We start from the raw sequence: 21,298 nt of genomic DNA on the forward strand, positions 1-21,298 counted from the left end.
CAAAAAATCTTTGGACTCTTTTTTTAATTCAGTAATGAAGATAGTTGATATACGTATTCAACATTTTAAAGAACATTTTACTATTAACAATAACCACAATAAACCTATTTCTCGTATCAAACATAAACTAAAAGAACTAGCCAAGGAATTTGTTTTTGTCCCGGCCGATAAAGCTGCTAATAATATTATTATTGTTTGACGTAAATTTTACATTGAGGTTCTGAAAAAGGAAATCACCAATTCACCAACATTCCAACTGACTCCATTTTCAGAAAACGAAATCTGTAACAAACATAAACTTTTAGCCACCGCTTTACAAGCAGAGCCAAATACAATGAAAGTCCCAACTATGTATTGGCTTCCGAAGCTACACAAAACCCCTTACAAATATAGATTTATTTCGTCCTCAAGCCATTGTTCAACTACTAAATTGTCTATTATTCTTACCAGCACACTTGGTACAATTAAAAACCTTATAATAAATTGTTCAAATAAGGCCTTCGAAAATAGTGGAATAAATTACTTTTGGAGTGTCAAGAACTCGTTGGAAGTACTTGATAAATTGCATGCTTATATTGGTGATTTTGTATCTGTTCAAAGTTTTGATTTTTCTACCCTGTATACCACATTGCCTCACATTCTCATTAAGAAAAAATTCACACACCTAATTAAATGGGCATTCAAAAAATCAGAATGTGAATATATATGTTCAAACTGTTTTAGGTCATTTTTTAGTAGCAATAAACAAAAAAACTATGTTAATTGGACATGCTTTGATACTATATATGCCCTTGAATTTTTACTAGATAACATTTTTGTTCGCTTTGGGGATTCCGTATATCGTCAGATTATCGGAATTCCAATGGGCACTAACTGTGCACCACTTATTGCGGACCTCTTTTTGTATTGTTACGAGTTACAATTTATGACAAAAATAAGCAAAGACCCATCAAAACAACATCTGATAAACAAATTTAATAATACTTTTAGATATTTGGATGATATTTTGGCTCTCAATAATGACGACTTCAGTATGTATATTAATGAAATTTATCCTGGTGAACTTACTTTAAATAAAGCTAATACTAACAATGACCACTGCCCTTTCCTCGATTTTGATATCTATATCACTAACGGAAAGCTGAATACTAAAATTTATGATAAAAGGGATGATTTTTCATTTCCTATCGTTAATTATCCGTTTTTAGATGGTGACGTTCCATTGTCACCATCTTACGGTGTTTATAAATCTCACCTTGTACGATTCGCTCGTGTATGTAACAATGTTTTAGATTTTAACGAGAGAAATTTATGTATTACTGAAAAATTATTACACCAGGGTTTTCGATATCACAAACTAGTCAAAACATTTACTAAATTTTATCATCGGTATAAAGACATCATTCGTAAATATAGCTCAACATGCAGACTTTTTATACGGTCAGGTATTTCACATCCAATTTTTTATGGAAATATTCTTTATAAAGCACAAAGGTGTCAGTATTCACCTCATAAACTTACAAAACCTTTGAATAGACTTATTAAGAAGGGATATAATTACGATACTGTTGTCAAGTCATTAAAGATTGCATATTTTGGCGTTAATATTGAGTCACTGATAAGGTCTTTGCGTCGGAACTAAACACATTTATTCTAAAAACAGTTGTTGGCATGACACGGGTTATGTTCTTCTCATATATGTTATGATGGTATGATACTAAACCCCTTACGGGAAGGATTGTGCCTGATGTTCATATGATGAAATCATAATCTTTCAGTCAGTTTAATTGAAGTCTGGAGCTGGCATGTCAGTTAACTGCTAGTAGTCTGTTGTTATTTATGTATTATTGTCATTTTGTTTATTTTCTTTGGTTACATCTTCTGACATCAGACTCGGACTTCTCTTTAACTGAATTTTAATGTGCGTATTGTTATGCTTTTACTTTTCTACACTGGTTAGAGGTATAGGGGGAGGGTTGAGATCTCACAAACATGTTTAACCCCGCCGCATTTTTTGCGCCTGTCCCAAGTCAGGAGCCTCTGGCCTTTGTTAGTCTTGTATTATTTAAATTTTAGTTTCTTGTGTACAATTTGGAAATTAGTATGGCGTTCATTATCACTGAACTAGTATATATTTGTTTAGGGGCCAGCTGAAGGACGCCTCCGGGTGCGGGAATTTCTCGCTACATTGAAGACCTGTTGGTGACCTTCTGCTGTTGTGTTTTTTTTATTTTGGTCGGGTTGTTGTCTCTTTGACACATTCCCCATTTCCATTCTCAATTTTATAACCGGAAAATTGTTACATTTAATAAAATCAATGTATTCTAACTTGAAATCATGTGTTAAACATGAGGGAAATGTTTCTGAGTTCTTTAACTGTGACATTGGTCTAATGCAAGGGGAATCCTTGTCACTTTTTTATATGCTATGTATGTCAATGATATTGAAATAGAATTAATAAAACAGGGTTGTCAATCATATGACATGAGAATGCTCAATCTTTACTTATTAATGTATACTGACGATACTGTTATTTTCAGCGAAAATATAAACGATCTTCAAAAAATGATAGATGTTGTACAAATATGTTCTGAAGGGTATAATTTACATATAAATATGTTAAAAACTAAGATTGTTGTATTTAGAAACAGAGGTGTTATCAAACCAGATGAAAAATGGTTTCTTGATGGAGAGAATATTGAGTTATGTGATGAATTTATATTTTTTAGGATGCTGTTAAATTATAATGGTATTTTTACGAATACTCAGAAAATGTTGTCAAATCAAGGTAAAAAAGCTGTTTTTAGTTTATTCAGTAAAATTCAAGAAGACTTTTTTAATACAGAAACACTACTGTCTTTATTTGATACATATGTGTTAAGCATAGTGAATTATGGTAGCGAAGTTTGGGGATATCATAAAGCAATTGACATTGAAACTCTTCACTTATATTTTTTTAAAGAGGATTTTGAAAGTTAAGAAGAGTACTACAAATTACATGGTGTATTTTGAACTAGGTAGAGTCCTTATGTATGTACAAAGATACTGTAAAATGATGAAATATTGGTGTAAATTGTTAAACACTGACAATTGTATTCTGAAAAATTGTTATGCAGACATGCTGGAGGCTAGCAATGTAAAAAGTAAAAATAAATTGAATTGGTCATGTAAAATACGAGATTTATTATGTAATTATGGCTTAAATCATGTCTGGTTGACACAAAATGTTTTAAATGTAGATGTTTTTATAGCTGATTTCAAACAGCGTGTTACTGATAGGTTTATATCTGCAGCAATGTCATTTTTGAGGAGTCTTCTAAATGTCTGTTTTACAAATACATATATGACAGTCATGGTTTGCAGTTTTATCTTAGTAGACCTGTTAATGTTTGATATAATTCATTAATAAGCAAGTATCGTATACATGCACATAATTTGAACATTGAAACTGGAAGGTTTTAAAAATAAACAGAAACGATAAAATATGTTATGTGTGCAACTGTGATTCTGTTGAAGATGAATATCATTTTATTTTGGAATGTATTGGATACAAAGATATTCGTATGAAGTATATCAAACCTTATTATTGGAGAAATCCATCAGTATTTAAACTTATACAATTGTATCTGTTCGTAATATAAAAGAACTTAATAATTTTGGAAAGTATTTATGTATTGCCGAAAAAATTCGTAATCGTTGAATGTGTATATCATACTTTAACTAAGATTGTTAAATAATGCTAATTAATATCATGTTCCTACATTTGTTTTTAATTGTATTAATTGCATATTAATGAATTACCTTATTGTAATATTTGCTGCTTATTATATTTAATGTAATATTTATTGTACTTGATACCTATAAGCAATATTGCTTTTGGAATAAAGAATATATAGTAATAATTGTAAAATTTAAGCGATTTCTGTAATTTAGTTCTTTTTTTATTTCGATATTACCAATATTTCTCCTATACCAACAGAAAAAAGGACATTAACAAAAATGTATGCTTCTTTCGGAGGTAGATTGTAAGCCTAAATGAACGGTGACCCCATATTTTTATTTTATATTTCTATTAGGTATAAGATTACAGTTTCATCATAGAAAAATATAGCAAAATCCTATATAGAAAAAAAGTTGATTTAAACCCGCGAGTCCCCTTAAAGTGTCTACTATCTAATTTGTCAAAGGAGAAGGTCCGGTAAGGGCCGATTTTGGCCTCAAATTTCAGGTTCATCTAACGAAAGTTTTTGGATACTTTTTAAACACTTAAGTGTCTATTTCAATTGATTCTTTTAGTTTATGTGAAAGGTTTTAACTGATTTAGTCATTAAAAACGCTCTGATTGAAGCTTAAATATGAAAAATCTATCAAATATGCCAAAAAACCTCACTTTTCAGATGTTTTTTTTTTGTCAAAAATGAAAGTGGCCGCATCTGTGTTCATCCTCAACCTTTATATATGTTTTGTATTATCATCAAATACAACTAACGTTTCAATATAATGAATGAACACGAATGCGGTCACTTTCATTTTAGACGGAAACCGTCTAAAAATTAACCAAAATGCTTAAATTTTGAAGATTTCAGTAATTTAGCATGACGTAATGATGCTAGTACGCGATATGTGTGCATTGTTTTGTCAAAAACATCTCATATTTATGTAGCAGAAGCATTTTACTTTCCAAAATATAGCTTAAAGATTACATTTTCACAATTTTGTAAAACTGCTATATTTTGGGGCCAAAAAGGGGTCTTACTGAACCCATTCGTTTTGACTGTGTTTGTTGATTTTGTCTTGCAGGTATATTTTGTAATTTGAAGCTTCCTTCTGAATTTTATAGTCTTTAAGATCATAGTAAGTAAACGCCATAAATTGGTAAAAATCGTCATAAAGGTGTATGAACTCCAATTTAAAGAGTCGACAAACGATTTCCATATGCTGACCTATGTGTAAAATATGTCTTGCTGATCATTGTTGTAATATAAAAAAAGTCTGTTTATCTATCACAGTTCTCAGGATAAAAAGCAAAAACACGACACATTGGAAAAGACCGTCGTTAAAGAGCAATAACTCAAATATAGATTAGACTAAAGAATTCGGACAAAGACTTATTTGCAGTTTATATACCAATGGTTATTTTTTTTCCCTTTTTAAGATTCTTTTTATGATATATTGCAGTTTTGAAGATATCAAACACAAACGCAAATCAAATGTAAAACCCGTCATTCAAGGGCGAATAACTTAATAAAAAGTCTATCGCCGATTTCAGCTATGTTGACATTAAAAAAAACAAAATGAAAGATTCCCAATGCAAGACAAATGTTTCCTATAGACTGTCGTCTGACAGTTTTGTTGTAAATAGACAATAGGTAGCGCTGGAAAATCTTAAAAATTCTGCCCTTTCAGATTTTCTCTAATTATAACAGTTTTCAAAATTATAAACAAGACCTGCATTAACTATTTGTTCTATTTTTTTGCCATATCGACCACAATCGTGGTTGGCAGGCGGGTCATTAGACACAGTTTTAAACTAGATGGTTGTGACCAAATTCTGTTAGTTCCCTAAGGGGATATTTATGTGTAAATTACATGGTGAAATGCACGACCATTGTCCGTGTTTAATTCCTTACAGACTTCATGTAATGCCATCCAAAGAATTGATACGACTTGGGTATGAAAATAAGACAACTCCAGGTAGAAGAAAATTTTTTAAACATTAATTGTCAGTTGTGCCTGGTTCACTTTCTAAGGTAGTGTCCAGTTCTGTTATTTCCATATCGGAATCGGAATCCCCAGTTTCCAGTTTTCTTTTTTTCACCGACAAGAAGATTTGGTATATCAAGTGGTTTAGCTTGCAAAATATTTAATTCATGGATTCCTGTGTTGGCAGATAAGTTAAAGTCCTTGATTGTTTGGCTGCCTAGAGAATTAATAAGAGACTGTTGTCCAGAATCATTTAGGGAAAATTATCCAAGAACTACCTGTATCATAGACTGTGCTGAAACATTTTTTCAACGACCAACTAATTTAAGGAGTAGGGGTGAAACATACAGCAATTACAAGTCCCATAATACAGCTAAGTATTTAGTAGGGATATCGGCACATGGACAACCCTCCCCCTATACCTCTAGCCAATGCAGAAAAGTAAACGCATAAAAATACGAACATTAAGATTCAGTTCAAGAGAAGTCCGAGTCTGATGTCAGAAGATGTAACCAAAGAAATTTAAATAAACAAAATGACAATAATACATAAATAACATCAGACTACTAGCAGTTAACTGACATGCCAGCTGCAGACTTCAATTAAAAAGATTGATAAATTATGTCTTCATTATATGAATATCAGGCACAATCCTCCCCGTGAGAGGTTTAGTAGTATACCATCATAACATATATATGATAAGCACATAACACGTGTCATGCCAACAACTGGTTTATAAATGATAAATGTGCTTAGTTGCGATGCAAAGACCCTATAAGTGAATCAATATTAACGCCAAAATATGCAATCTTTAATGACCTGACAACAGTATCGTAACTCTATCCCTTCTTAATAAGTCTATTTAAAGGTTTTGTTAGCTTCTGTGGTGAATACCAGATATGGGTCCGATTACTTTCAATGTAATTGATTAAATTACAATTACTTTGTCATTTGTACGATTAAATTAAATTAATGATTACATCGTTTCTGAAAGTGTCTGATTAAATTAATGATTACATTTGCAAAGTAATCATGATTACATCTGATTACAATGAATTTAAAAAAAAAATTGTATGTATATATATAGCATTTTTTAGAAAGTATTTTGTTTGCTATATTATAAAATGATAACTTCAAACTTCATCTATTTAATAAACCACAAAAGTTCACTTCATACATCCATGAACATTGAGTCACTGGTTATGACCCATTGCACTTTATCATCATTGATCTCTGAATTATTTTGACTTTAATTGAATATAGCTTTATAAAAAGAGTTTGCTGTTTGTCTTCTGACCTATTCTAGACTTTAATTTATATTTGTTTCAAAGTGCAGTTTATGGAAGTTAAAATATGGATGAAATAAAGTTACCAGTTTAATCAAATTGTAAACAAAATACAAGTACTAAAAATCATTGCATTTTACATGTCAAGTCCAAATACATACAAATAAAAATTTGCTAATTTTAAACAAGATATTTGTCCAACTTTTAATTAATTTTGTGCTAATTAGATAAATGATCACATTTCTGATTTATCTTTTACCATATATATTGTCCTACAGCTATACTCAATTGGTAATTGCAACAAAAACAAACCTTAATTGGTTTCCTACAACATTAACAAAAGATTATAATTAAGGGTTAAAGAAAACTATTACTTGAATATAACAGTTATTATCAAATATATATATGTAAATTTTTTAATTGTGAATATATGTACAATATCTTTTACTTAGGCCATTGATGACTTTTCAATACTGTAACAGTTTATTTTTTACTGAAGTATACAAACCAATTATCATGCTTTATAAAAACAAAAGTAAACCAAACTATCTTAACATGTTAAATATTATTAGTAATTAAATAAGAATAACAAAAAGGTTCATTTATTGACCATAAACACAGTTTAAGATTTTTTTCATTGTAATCAGAATGTAATCATAAAGTAATCAGGATTACAGGGTATTTTGAAAAGTAATTGATTAAATTAAATTACATGTAATCAGATTTTTGGCTGATTAATGATTACAATGATTACTTGACAAATTGTAATCAATTACAGCTGATTAACAATTACAATTACCCCAAGTCTGGTGAATACTGATATTTTTGTGCTTTATAAAGAATATTTCCATAAAATATTGGATGTGAAATACCTAAACGTATAAGAAGTCTGCATGTTGAGCTTTAATTACGAATAATGTCCTTATACCGATGATAAAATTTAGTAAATGTTTTGACTAGTTTGTAATATCGAAACCCTTTTCAACTTTCCATTTCTGTGTAGCAACATCCTCCCAGCGGCACCAGCATGTGGAGTACATGTGTCACTATTTACCGGATTTGTTATCACATAAGCAACACGACGTTACGCACGGTATTGGTGCCACTCAGCGCTACACGACATTCCTAATAAAACGACGATTTTGACGTTGTTCCACGGCAAGTTTCAAACGTTGACCTTATAATCTACTCATGTGAAAATGCCGCTTAGAGTAAAGAAATGTAACAGCGGGACACCCTTGAAATGACGTTATGGGCATCGAAATGAGCAAAGTTTTTCATTAAAAAATAGACTAAGCACAAAATCATCTATGTTATTAATTTCTGTGGTTTATTTCCTTTCGAATGATATGAATAACATGGATATTTATTGTATAGGATAAGAGCTTGAATTTGAATAAATAAAGGCAACAGTAGTATACCGCTGTTCAAAACTCATAAATCCATGGACAAAAAACAAAATCGGGATAACAAACTAAAACCGAGGGAAACGCATTAAATATAAGAGGAGAACAACGACATAACACTAAAATGTAACACATATAGACAAAATCCCACGAGAATAACAAATATAACATATATATATAACATCAAAACCAAATACATGAATTTGGGATAGACAAGTACCGTGACACGTCTTATCGCAATGTGAATTTACACTCAAAAATAAGAGAAAACAAACGACACAACGTTATAATGTAATACACACAGAAACGAACTATAATATAACAATGACCATATTCCTGACTTGGTACAGGGCATTTTTAAAGGAAAAAATGGTGGGTTGAACCTGGTTTTGTGGCATGCCAAACCTCGCACTTTTATGGCCATGTGAAATATAACATCAAAATGACAACACAGGACTACAATATAAATAAATTGGAGAACACAATTGACAAAGAATCACACGAACAACAGCCAACAAAAGGCAACAAGTTCAAAATTTTAATACGCCAGAAGTGTATTTTGTCCACACAAGACCTGTGTGTGACGCACAGATACAAAAGTTTGAAAGCCGAAACGAGTACAAAGTTGAACAGCATCGAGGACCAAAAGATCAAAAAGGTTGTGCCAAAAACGGCAAGGGTTTTCCGTTAAGTTACCAGAAAATCCCTATAATTTAGAGTAATTTATACTTTTGCAAACAGTAAATTTAATAAAATGAATATTCAAAAGATGTACATGATAAAGCTGAAGTATTAACTAAATACAGGAAACAACTGAAATACATTTACATAACCAGACATTTGAAACACAAAAGTAGACACATCCGAATACGTTTAAACCTCTACGCCAAGTGACGTCCTATTTGAAACTGAAAAATGACGAAAAAATGACGTCATTAGAATTAGTAAAACAGAGCATCAAAAAATGAATAACTCGCCTTCTAACCCATATTTCCAAAGTGACACCAATATCGTGCGCCATGGCGTTGTCAGTTTGTTTTAGATTTATGAGTTTGACTGTCCCTTTGGTGTCTTTCGTCCCTCTTGATACGTTACTCTAGAGCTAGCTCAAAGTACGTTGATTTTGTTGAATGAGGAATACTGCTTTCCCATAAGTTGATAAGACAGGGCTATTAATCAATCAAATTGAAGTCATCACTCAAGAAATTTTACGGTCGCCATCATGACCTGATTGGTCATTATGACAAAATTGTGTCAGAAATCATATCTAATATTCTTCTTCAGTCATAATAACCTTACATCATTATCGAACTGAACAAAGAATAACACGACGGGTGCTGTATACGGTGCAGAAAATGCTTACCCTTCCGGACCATCTGATTTCACTCCCGGTTTTTAGTGGAGTTCGTGTTGGTTCTTATTTATTATTTTATTATTTATTAGTGATGATGTAAATGTCTTTTGATTCATTTACGAGTCTTTGTTTACTCCTTGGTTTTGATTGTTATTGTCTTACAATTTCGCCGGCTGACCATTGTACGCTTTCACAGCTTTGTATTGGCCGTAATTGATTTTTTGTTTTATACATTTGTAGAATAGATTAGACCGGTGGTTTTTTCCTAATGGTTGTTGGTACTGGCATGAAAAAACGGATTTTCTGTTATTGAAATTTGCTATTACAAAATTTTAGAAATAATTTAAAATTAAGGAATATATCTCTCATTCCTTGCCCTGATTTGGCTATATTTTTTGGTCCTTTTTTGTTTATAGCTCTTCGTATTTTTAATAAGCTTTGGATTTTCAAATATTTTGGCCACGAGCAACACGAAGAGACGTTGGTAACTATATGTTCACATGTACAAAACGATAAGTAACAGTAATATAAGAATAGGAAAATATTGTTTTTTTAACCAATCCGACATTTTCAGTTTAAGGTTCTAAAACTTAGTGTCATTTTTTTAAATTTTCTTTTTTCGTGCAGAAATTCATTTTCATCTTAAAACAGCGACTTTGTATCAATCTGATGAGTTAATTATTATTAAACCGATGTGTTTACTTTGTTCTAAAATTGTATTGCTACACCACTAACTATCCAGGGTTAACAGGAAGATTGAAGCATTCAAACTAGTTTAAACCCTGCCACATTCAGTGTGTGCCTGTCCTAAGGCAGGATCCTGCAATTCAGTGGTTGTCGTTCGTTGCTATATATATTTGTATCGTTCATTGGTAAGCACATAAATCGGGCCTTGAGTTTTCTCGCTTAAATTGCTTTACATTTGTAATGATGGGACATTTTAAAGCTGACTATGTGTTAAGGATTGTGCGCATTGTTGACGATCGTACGGGCACCTTTATTTGTTAACTTTTATGTCATTTGGTCTCTGGTTGAGAGCTGTCTCATTAGTAATCACACCCCAACTTTTTATTTGTAGATTTAGACTATGAAATGTATCATTTTAGATTGGTACTACACGAAATGTTGTGTCTTTTTGGAGCTGTTTCGTTTATGTCCTTTTATCTTTTATGTTCTGAAACTGTATTTTTTCAATATTGTCGTAATTTATTTATTTTTTTTTGTCAAGAAATTCATTTTTATCATGAAGCGGTGATTTCCTTTAAAGTACAAAATATAAATCATCACCCAGTTTAAAGAATATCAGAAATCTGTAACAACAAGCAACAGAAATCGCTGAAGGCATTTACAGAGATAACAAACCTCGCTTTATCAAATAAAGTTGATTTAGATTTAAAAAGAAATCTTTTCTGATTGGACATAAGTGTATAGGCCAATGAATTGTTTAGTGAAACTCGTGGTATTTATTGACGAGAACATGCTGATATAGAACAAGGTTGAAAGAGAGGCGAAAGATACCAGAGGTACAGTCACACTCATAAATAGAAAACAAACTGACAACGCCATGGCTTAAAATGAAAAAAAGACAAACAGACAAACAATAGTACACATGACACAACATAGAAAACTAAAGAATTAGCAACACGAACCCCACAAAAAACTATGGGGTCATCTCAGGTGCTTCGATTCGGAAGGGTAGGCAGATCCTGCTCCACATGTGGCACCCGTCGTGTTGCTTATGTGATAACAAATCCTGTAAATAGTCTAATTCGGTAGGTCACATCCATGAAAGGGAAGGGGATTGTAGTTACGACGTAAGGAACATATCCGATATCATTTTTAAAACGGTTATTCCATAAGTATCGACATGATATTGCAAATTCTTTTCAATATAAAAATAAGCAACATTTATTGAATAAAAAGGTAACATCCAAATTTGTCAAGTAACTCTAAAACCCATTCCTGATGTTCCCTACACAATGAGATGTCTTATAAATTAACCTTATATCGTAAAACTTTTACTTTTAATCTAAATTCAGTAAATGAGCTTTGTAACAGATTTTGGTAAAATTTTGCATACAAATTGCCACATTGAACTTAAAATCAAAAATACAATGCATCATCTGTCTTATTTTCTAAAAACTATTTTTATTGAATGGTGTACATTTGTGAAAAAAAACCATACAAAATAGCCAAACAAATTAAGTTTGTCTCTAAATCATCAAAATTTTAAATTTTTCTTAGATCTTTACATGTTTTTGATACATTAATTTTAAATTTGTTTGATTGAATCAGAAATATACATAGGGTTACTAACTTCGTTTTTGTTTGATTGAATCAGAAATATACATAGGGTTACTAACTTCGTTTTTGATTGATTGAATCAGAAATATACATAGGGTTACTAACTTCGTTTTTCTTTGATTGAATCAGAAATATACATAGGGTTACTAACTTCGTTTTTGTTTGATTGAATCAGAAATATACATAGGGTTACTAACTTCGTTTTTGTTTGATTGAATCAGAAATATACATAGGGTTACTAACTTCGTTTTTGAGTATTCAAGCTGTTATCTTGTTGACTTTGAAAAACTTCAAAGACACACGTTTTAGGACTAGTAACATCAACAAATGGAAGTTTTTAACGACCTTGGCTGGTTGTACAGCCCTTGGACTAGTAACAACAACAAAGGGAAGTTTTTAACGACCTTGGCTCGTTGTACAGGCCTAGAACTAGTAACAATAACAAATGGAAGTTTTTAACGACCTTGGATGGTTGTACAGCCCTAGAACTAGTAACAACAACAAATGGAAGTTTTTAACGACCTTGGCTGGTTGTACAGCCCTAGAACTAGTAACAACAACAAATGGAAGTTTTTAACGACATTGGCTGGTTGTACAGCCCTAGGACTAGTAACAACAACAAAGGGAAGTTTTTAACGACCTTGGCTGGTTGTACAGCCCTAGAACTAGTAACAACAACAAATGGAAGTTTTTAACGACCTTGGCTGGTTGTACAGCCCTAGGACTAGTAACAACAACAGATGGAAGCTTTTAACGACCTTGGCTGGTTGTACAGCCATAGGACTAGTAATGCTCAAATGTTACGCTTATATACTAGTTTGAAAGATTTTTTATCGAAGAAACGAAGTCGGTGAACTAGTAGAATATTGCATAGTTCAGGCTCATATGTATGTAACAACATCAATACATCGGGTTCTTCTTTTTAATATGAAACACCGTGGTGACCATCTACCGATATAATTATCACACAGAGCTATCGGCATTATATTGACGGTGGATATGATATAACATTTTCTTTTCATTTTTGCAAAGCATGATGGAGAATTAGAAAACAATTATCTAATATGAAAAAGTAGGCCGTTTATACAAAAGGCATTTTAAATTATTGTCCCATATATTATGTCAACTTTAACTTAGTATCAACACATGAATATTCATAATATTGAAACGAAAACAGAAATGATCTGAACTCATTTCGAAGATCTATGTACATGTATCTATCAACATTCAAGGGATCTCATTACGTTTGTTCAATGATAAATTTATCGAATATTTGTCAAAATCAGAGATAAAGTTTACAAATCAGTATCAATATGATATCCAACAATGATCATCAATGTAATTAATTTGGACCAATGAGTTAAAATGACAGATTTGTATGACTTTCTGTTAATCTTTTGAATCAATAATTTGAACAAAACAAATTTTAACAGTAAACAAAAATTTAGTCCGATAGCCTTTTTCTTTATCTTCACAATGGACATACTCAAACAATCTTGAGTTTTTTGCACAAAAGGTAGTAAAATAATACTCATTTATTGGCAACCACATCATTTAAGGTGGCTCGCGGGTATAAAAAATTTAGCAAAAAATTTAAAAAAAAAATTTCATTACAAATTTTATTTATTACACTATTAGTCATTACTTTGGTACAAAAATCACCCAGACAAATCGATTTGATTTGACCACAGATGACTTAAATAATGTTTATATCATTAAAAAAAAGCTCCAAATTATCTCCCTTTGGTGCAAAAATGTCATTTTTGACGTTTAAATTGAAATATCTTTTTTAACTCATCGGTGACCTATATTTTTTATTATTGTTTTCAAACAAGCTGTACATAAACTAAATAATTGTAAAAATGAAGCGATTTCTGTAATTTGGTTCTTTTTTATTTTGATATTACCAATATTTCTCCTATACGTTCAACAGAAAAAAGGACATTAACAAAAATGTATGCTTCTTTCGGAGGCAGATTGTAAGCCTAAATGAACGGTGACCCCATATTTATATTTTATATTCCCCTTAAAGTGTCTACTATCTAATTTGTCAAATTTTGACTTGTTTGTTGATTTTGTCTTGCAGGTATATTTTGTAATTTAAAGCTTCCTTCTGAATTTTATAGTTTTTAAGATCATAGTAAATAAACGCAATAAATTGGTAAAAATCGTCATAAAGGTGTAATATTTCCAATTTAAAGAGTCTACAAACGATTTCCATATGCTGACCTATGTGTAGAATATGTCTTGCTGATCATTATTGTAATATCAAATTGTCTGTTTATCTATCACAGTTTTCAGGATAAAAAGCAAAAACACAACAAATTGGAAAAGACCATTGTTGATATAGATTAGACTAAAGAATTCGGACAAAGACTTATTTGCAGTTTATATCCCAATGGTTATTTGTTTGCTTTTTAAGATTCTTTTATGATATATTGCAGTTATGAAGATATCAAACACAAACGCAAATCAAATGTAAAACCCGTCATTCAAGGGCGAATAACGTGAATAAAAAGTCTATCGCCGATTTCAGCCATGTTGACATTAAAAAAACAAAATGTAAGATTCGCAATGCAAGACAAATGTCTCCTTTAGAATGTCGTCTGGCAGTTTTGTTGTAAATAGACAATAGGTAACGCTGGAAGATCTTAACAATTCTGCCCTTTCAGATTTTCTCTAATTACAAATGAATTATAACAGTTTTCAAAATTACAAACAAACTGCATTAACTATTTGTTATATTTTTTGCCGTGTCGACCAAAATCGTGGTTGGCAGGCGGGTCATCGGGCACAGTTTTAAACTAGATGATTGTGACCAAATTTTGTCAGTTCTCAGAGGAGAAGATTTATATAAAAGTTAACAGAAGAAGACAGACTACGATGAAGACGACTGACAACGGACGCCAAGTTATGGGAAATACTATGGCCCTGTTTCGTGCAGGATCGCTCCCGTTAGCCATCGAGACTGGAAGATACACCAAGCCGCCAATACCTGCTGAAGACCGTTTATGTGATTATTGCTCTGACGAAAGTGTTGAAACTGAGAAACATTTCTTATTGAACTGTTGTCTATATAATGACTTAAGATTTGACCTTTACTCAGAATGTTCACAACATATTAACAGTTTTGAAAATTTGAATGACGATTTAAAATTTATACAAATCACGAATTGCTCCGAGATTCAGCCATTTTTATGTAAAAGTATTCATAAGTTTTTTATGCGACGTAAATTATTTACATAATTTTTAACTACTTTCATGCGACATAAATTTTTTACTTAAATTTTTAACCCTGAACAATTATTTTAATTCATTGAGTTTATTTAAATTATGCATATCAGTTGACCCCCCCCCCCCCGCAATATCTTAATGTACATATTTTCACATATATATGTGAAGTTTTAGATGTATGATTTTTAAGAACATGTATATTTTGTGTAATGTGTCTCATAAGCCAAATGATATGGCTGGGTATTGATTGTTCTATGTATGTTTTAATATTGTTGTATGATATGTATGTCAATCAATATGTGACACAATAATAAAATAGATTATTATTTTATTATTACTACCACTGGCACATCGGGCAAGGCGAGTTAATTATAAAATTGATACATTTTAGTTGCTGTCAAACATTACAATAAGACAACAATTCATTAAAATAGTAGTAGTAGTAGTAGTAAGAAAGATTTTGTACTTTTCCAGATAAACATTGCCAGAACGGTTTGCGAGTGGGATTTCGTCTTTGGGAACGATTCACAATGCGGGGTACTAGCTCTTTATTCACACACAAGTCGGCAGTTCAATACAGTAAACATAAACAAATTGATAAAGTCAAAATTCATTTAATAAAGTCCAAATATAAAATATCAGTGTTACAAATTAGTTATTTTAAATAAAAATAATTATTTCGGACATGTGAATTCATAGCGAACTTTGAGATCATTATTAGTATTGAATAAATTAGATATGCCTGCTGCATACGAAATGTACACAAAAGAAGTCAATATAATTAGACAGTTTGAAATATAAAATTTAGTACCAAAGTAATGTGTGACAGTAGAACCCAGATGTAAACAATTACAAGTTAATGTAAAACCTTCAACAATAGGCAAAACCATAATGCTACATAGTTATTTATAACTCAATGAAAGGCAAACTACATAAAATCATTTCAATAAATTTACAAGTAGATGTAACAAAAACTTTAAGGACAACTGATGTAATCCGAAATAATAACCTAACTACACCAACACTTTATTCTAATTGCTGAATATTGTTCCTCAAGGGCATTGTTATATGATCCGTAATAATCCGAATCTTTTTGGCCCGAATACTGATTGGCTGGAACAACCGTTTCACACATATTTTGATTCGTCGTAGACACGTAATGTTTTACACAGAGGATTAATAAAGTGTATATGAAGCGCGAGATTTTTAATTTTTTGTATACACATTTACAAATGGCCTCGTAATGGGAAATGGCGGGGGGGATTATTTACAATCGAAAGTTTTGAAACCAAATTATGACAGAAGCAAAGTACTAACAATCAATAGACATATTAACACTAGTTAACATAGACTAATCGAATAAATTTGATCCATGGTACAGTGTAAATACAACATCAAGAAACAAAGGGTTAAATGGATAAAGGCAACAGTAGTATACCGCTGTGAGTTGTTTAACAATTTCAAAAAAATAACAATAACCTTGAAAAAAAGCTGCAATATACAATGATATACACAGGTTAATGAAAATAATTATGTTGTAAGGTTTGTATGTATGTAAATACGTAGCACCCTCGAGAGCTGCGAGGGTACAGTGGAAACCATGAACACTCCTTATAGTGATTAATGGAGATGTGTCATTAACATATTTACAATGTTCAACATTTACAAGAACGATCTCCAACCCAACTCGAGGGAGTGCTAGGACACCAGGCAGAGTCTGTTTTTATGGTGGAGGAAGCCGAACTACTCTGAGAGAACCCCCGGGATGCTCAGCGGGAACAGACAAAATTAATAATTTGGCTGTTCATAGACCGAAGAAGTGTAAATTTATAGTAACACTATAAAAAAAATCATGCATCAGAGACTAAAATCAATTAAAACACATCTTTATAGAAAAACATTTGCATGTACTTGCATGTATCTCTATACATCCCGTTTGAAAAGAAAAAAAAATATTTATGTCTTATTTTGCTGATGACAAAATCGATATTTGTGCCAATGTAAACTATATTTAGAGACCAAATTATAACATTGGTAAGATGACCTTTACTAATAATTTTTTTTTATAGGATCACAAAGTGATTTCCGCAATTTTAGTACAATGATGCCTTAAACTTATAGGATCTCTTTTCTACAGGTATAGTCAAACATGTTTGTATTTTTTAGATCTCAACTCCCCCTTTACCTCTAGCCAATGAAGATTAAAAAAACACACAGCAATACGCAGGGTAAAACTCAGTTTAAACTTTTCTTTTAAATATCTCAGAATCATATAAATATTAAAGAATTTGCATAAATTTGTCTCAAATGTAAATTAAAAATGAAAGTACAAATCATCATCTTCCTCCATTTTATCATCGCCATTGGATGCAGTATATTGTCATGTGACAATATATATGTCAGACCACCCACGCATTTCGTTTTCCCGCCTTAGATGGTACCGGTTTTCCTCTTGGAGATGGTTTTTGTTTGTGCGGTATAACTGATGATTTGGCTTTGGAATCACTGTTTTTCTGTTTACACCTAAAATAATTATCAACATCATTAGAATTTAGTCGTGTACTTGAATTTAATTATCACGTTGCGCTGTACCATTTATTTGGTTATAAGTGATTTTAAGTAGACCACAATCTAATTGGTGGTAACTGAACCTTAGAATCTGACGTAACGAGCCTTTTTTTAATTTTGATCCAAACAGGAAGGCAAAAGACAATCAAACTTAATTATAAAACGAAAAAAAAAATCGCTCTCTCTCTCTCTCCCTGTACATTGATATATAACAAGTGTGGACACAGAGTTGTATTATCTGATTTTGTACAGGGTTGATTCTGCAGAGTTCTTATAGATGACCATACCATTTAATTATGTTGTGTTGTTTAGTTTGCAAATGTGGACACTGTTTTACATTGAAATAATAGGCAGATACTTCAGATTGACAATACACTAAAAATGCAATAAAGAAGAACTATTAAAAAAATATTGTTCTGTGAAAATGTTGCATGTACAATTGTTTTGCCCTAAGACTCCTAAGACCAAACTGTAATTTAAAAGAGTTAAATAAAACAAAATGTTATCGAAACTTTGCAAATATGAATTTGATGCAAAAAAAAGCATGACTTCATAATATCCGTAAACAAATTAGATAATTAAATGATACCTAAAATTTATAATATTTTCTGTCTTATGTAAACATAATAAGAAGCAGAAACTGCTTTGGTTTATGCCATCCTTTCAAGTAATGTTTGTGGTGACATTTCTGAACGCCTACATGTATTGTGCGAAATGGACAGGTTGATAATTCTAACTGATATAAATTACTGTAATCGAAGACTGAATTACCCGGATTTACTCGGATTTGCAGAATTCGCTGCATCAGAAAAACATTTCGTCTTATAAAAACATATAGTATAAATAAAAGCAGCAGTAGTATACTGCTGTTAGAAATTCATAAATCGATTGAGAAGAAAACAAATCCGGGTTACAAACTAAAACTGAGGGAAACACATAAAATATAAAACACTACAATGCAACATACACAGAAACGAACTATAATGTAACAATGGTCATTTGGTACAGGACATTTTAAGAAAAAATGCTGGGTTGAACCTGGTTTTGTGGCTAGCCAAATTTTCCGCTTTTATGACAATGTTAAATATAACATGTAAATAGTATCATTCACTACAAGAAATTTGATTAATCACACTTGTTTCCAAGGTGATCCAAATTGTGTAAACTGTCAGAGTGTACAATACAATCTTGAAATCTTAAATCTTATTAGCTCTTTGAATGGGTTTACCCCCAACAAAAACAAATGCGGTTGAAGGTTTTGTAGAGCTAAGTAAACGTTGCGGTAATTTTAAACTTTGTTATACAGTGCTTGATTTTAGTCTGTCCCTACATGTAGCATGTCGTTTTATTTATTGCAATATTTGTTTGGTTTTTTTTCTTCTCTTTCCACTATTTTTTATTAATTTTAACAGTGAAACGATGTCTTAGTTTGTTTAAATTGATAGCTTGGTGTTAGCCTTATGCCAAGTGGCATATATTTCAAACATATTTCAAGATGAATGAATAATTGAATGATATGACAAGTGTGATAAATATACTTACAAAAAAACACAACAGCAGCACGACATGACGTATAAAACTACAGATGATACGGTTGTTGTAATTATAGCCCAAGTCTTCACTACAATGAAAATATTTGTGTATTCTATGTAATATAATTAAACATGAAACCAAATGACATAGCAGTTAACAGCTGTAGGTCACCGTAAGTTCTTCAATGAAGAGAATTATCTACACCATATAGTCAGCTATAAAACGCCCCGAAATGCAAATATAAAACAATTAATTCAAAGCAGAAAACTAACTGCCTTATTAACGAAAAAAACAAATATGGTAAACTGTATGATTGATATAGTTATTCGTTTTTATAGTTTTTCTAACAATAAATGTTTACAATGATTCTGACCACTTAAAACATATGTGCATGTGATGTTATTTTACCCCCTTCTTTGCCCAAGCATCTTCGCTAGCCAAGGGCCATTGTTAAACCTTCACATTGAAGAGAGTTCAAATATTGCCATTGGTCAAGAATGACGATGTCGAAATGGACAAGAATGTTATTTTCCAGCAAATGGCTCAGCATTGTAATCACTAATGTTGGCTTGATTTGCCAAGGATGAAGAGGAGCGTACTGATCGTAACCTTGGCTATTGATGCTTTGGACACTACAGACTGCTAGCAAACTCAGTTACAACTCTGACAAAGTTTACAATAGGTGTATTGTGTGTTTTTATCTTAAACGGTTTGTGTGTTTATTTTTCATAACCAATTGTTTAAAATATGACCGCTACAATAAGTATTATTTGATAATAAGTGTTGTGAAATCGAGCTAGATATTATCTCTCTCTACATATATAAAAAAAACAAAGATCACAAATCGAAGGATAGACAGCGTCATTCACAAAAATACGAAAAGAAAAATTCACAATTTACAAAACATTTTTCAGAAACTACAAGTTGATAAGGATGAATCACACAATGCCGTTGTAGACATTGGTTATTCTGCGCCATTAGAGACACCCATGTCGTCGCTAATATGAGGTTAACACTCAGTGTTCTGTCGTATTCGTAGTCATGAATCAGGAAAAACGTGAAATAACAAAAATACCGATAGGATTTTACGCTGAATGTCGAGTCATTGTTAATAGGGAAACTTTAGTTTGATTTTTGCTATAAATATGCGTAAAAAGTTGATTTGCAAAAAAACAAAAAGTTAAAGCGGTACAATTTTGAAGCCAGTTGACAAATCTTGAATATAGACTGTGTGAAAAATTCTAGGATAACAGTGATTAATTAGACACTCCATTTGCAGTAGTCGCCTCTGTGACTAAGTGGAAGTTGATAAGAGTGCCAGTTTTCATACTAAAGGTCAGTGATTTTCTGTGGTCACTCCAACTACCTACGCTGATCAAATCTAGCCGCCATGAAGAGTAAAACGAGTTGAAATTGGCATTAAACACAAAAAGATAAATCCATCAATCAGGCCATTTGTAGTAGCTGATGAAACATGTCATGTATGGTATTGAATAAATTTAATCTTTTAAATTTATATATCATTGTATATTTGTATATTTACTTTTTGTGCATCGTTTACCATTAAATAACATTCCACATTCACAAACGAAGTCATTGACTTTGTCCACACAATACCCATATAGACATGGCTCTGTTACACAATCATTTGTATCTGTCAAAATAAACAATACACATCTACATTCATATATCTAACTCGGTAGCGAACTAAACACATTTCACGAGGTATAACAAAACACTGCACTGGTTAATGAAGTTCTAAACATATAAACATACCTACAAAAATTATATAAATAGTTTTCTCGTTTTAATTGTTTTACATGGTCATTTCTGGGCCTTTTATAGCTGACTATGCGATATGGGATTTGCACATTGTTGAAGTCCGTGCGGTGACCTATAGTTGTTGATTT

At 31.6% G+C, this 21,298-nt stretch overlaps 1 protein-coding gene across 1 annotated transcript in view; it reads right to left on the bottom strand.

Annotated features, from left to right (window-relative positions):
- Positions 1–17,511: 17,511 nt before the first annotated feature.
- LOC143081097 (sushi, nidogen and EGF-like domain-containing protein 1) overlaps positions 17,512–21,298 on the bottom strand; it is a 55,382-nt gene continuing 51,595 nt past the window's right edge. The window contains exons 6-8 of the mRNA XM_076257333.1: positions 20,932–21,042; positions 19,398–19,476; positions 17,512–17,810 (exon numbers count right to left, since the gene is read on the bottom strand). Of these exons, the coding sequence (XP_076113448.1) occupies positions 17,687–17,810; positions 19,398–19,476; positions 20,932–21,042 (314 nt within the window). The 3' untranslated portion in view covers positions 17,512–17,686. The remainder of the gene's footprint in view (positions 17,811–19,397; positions 19,477–20,931; positions 21,043–21,298) is intronic.

This window comes from Mytilus galloprovincialis, chromosome 6, assembly GCF_965363235.1.
Source record: "Mytilus galloprovincialis chromosome 6, xbMytGall1.hap1.1, whole genome shotgun sequence".
Classification (NCBI taxonomy): Eukaryota; Metazoa; Mollusca; class Bivalvia; order Mytilida; family Mytilidae; genus Mytilus; species Mytilus galloprovincialis.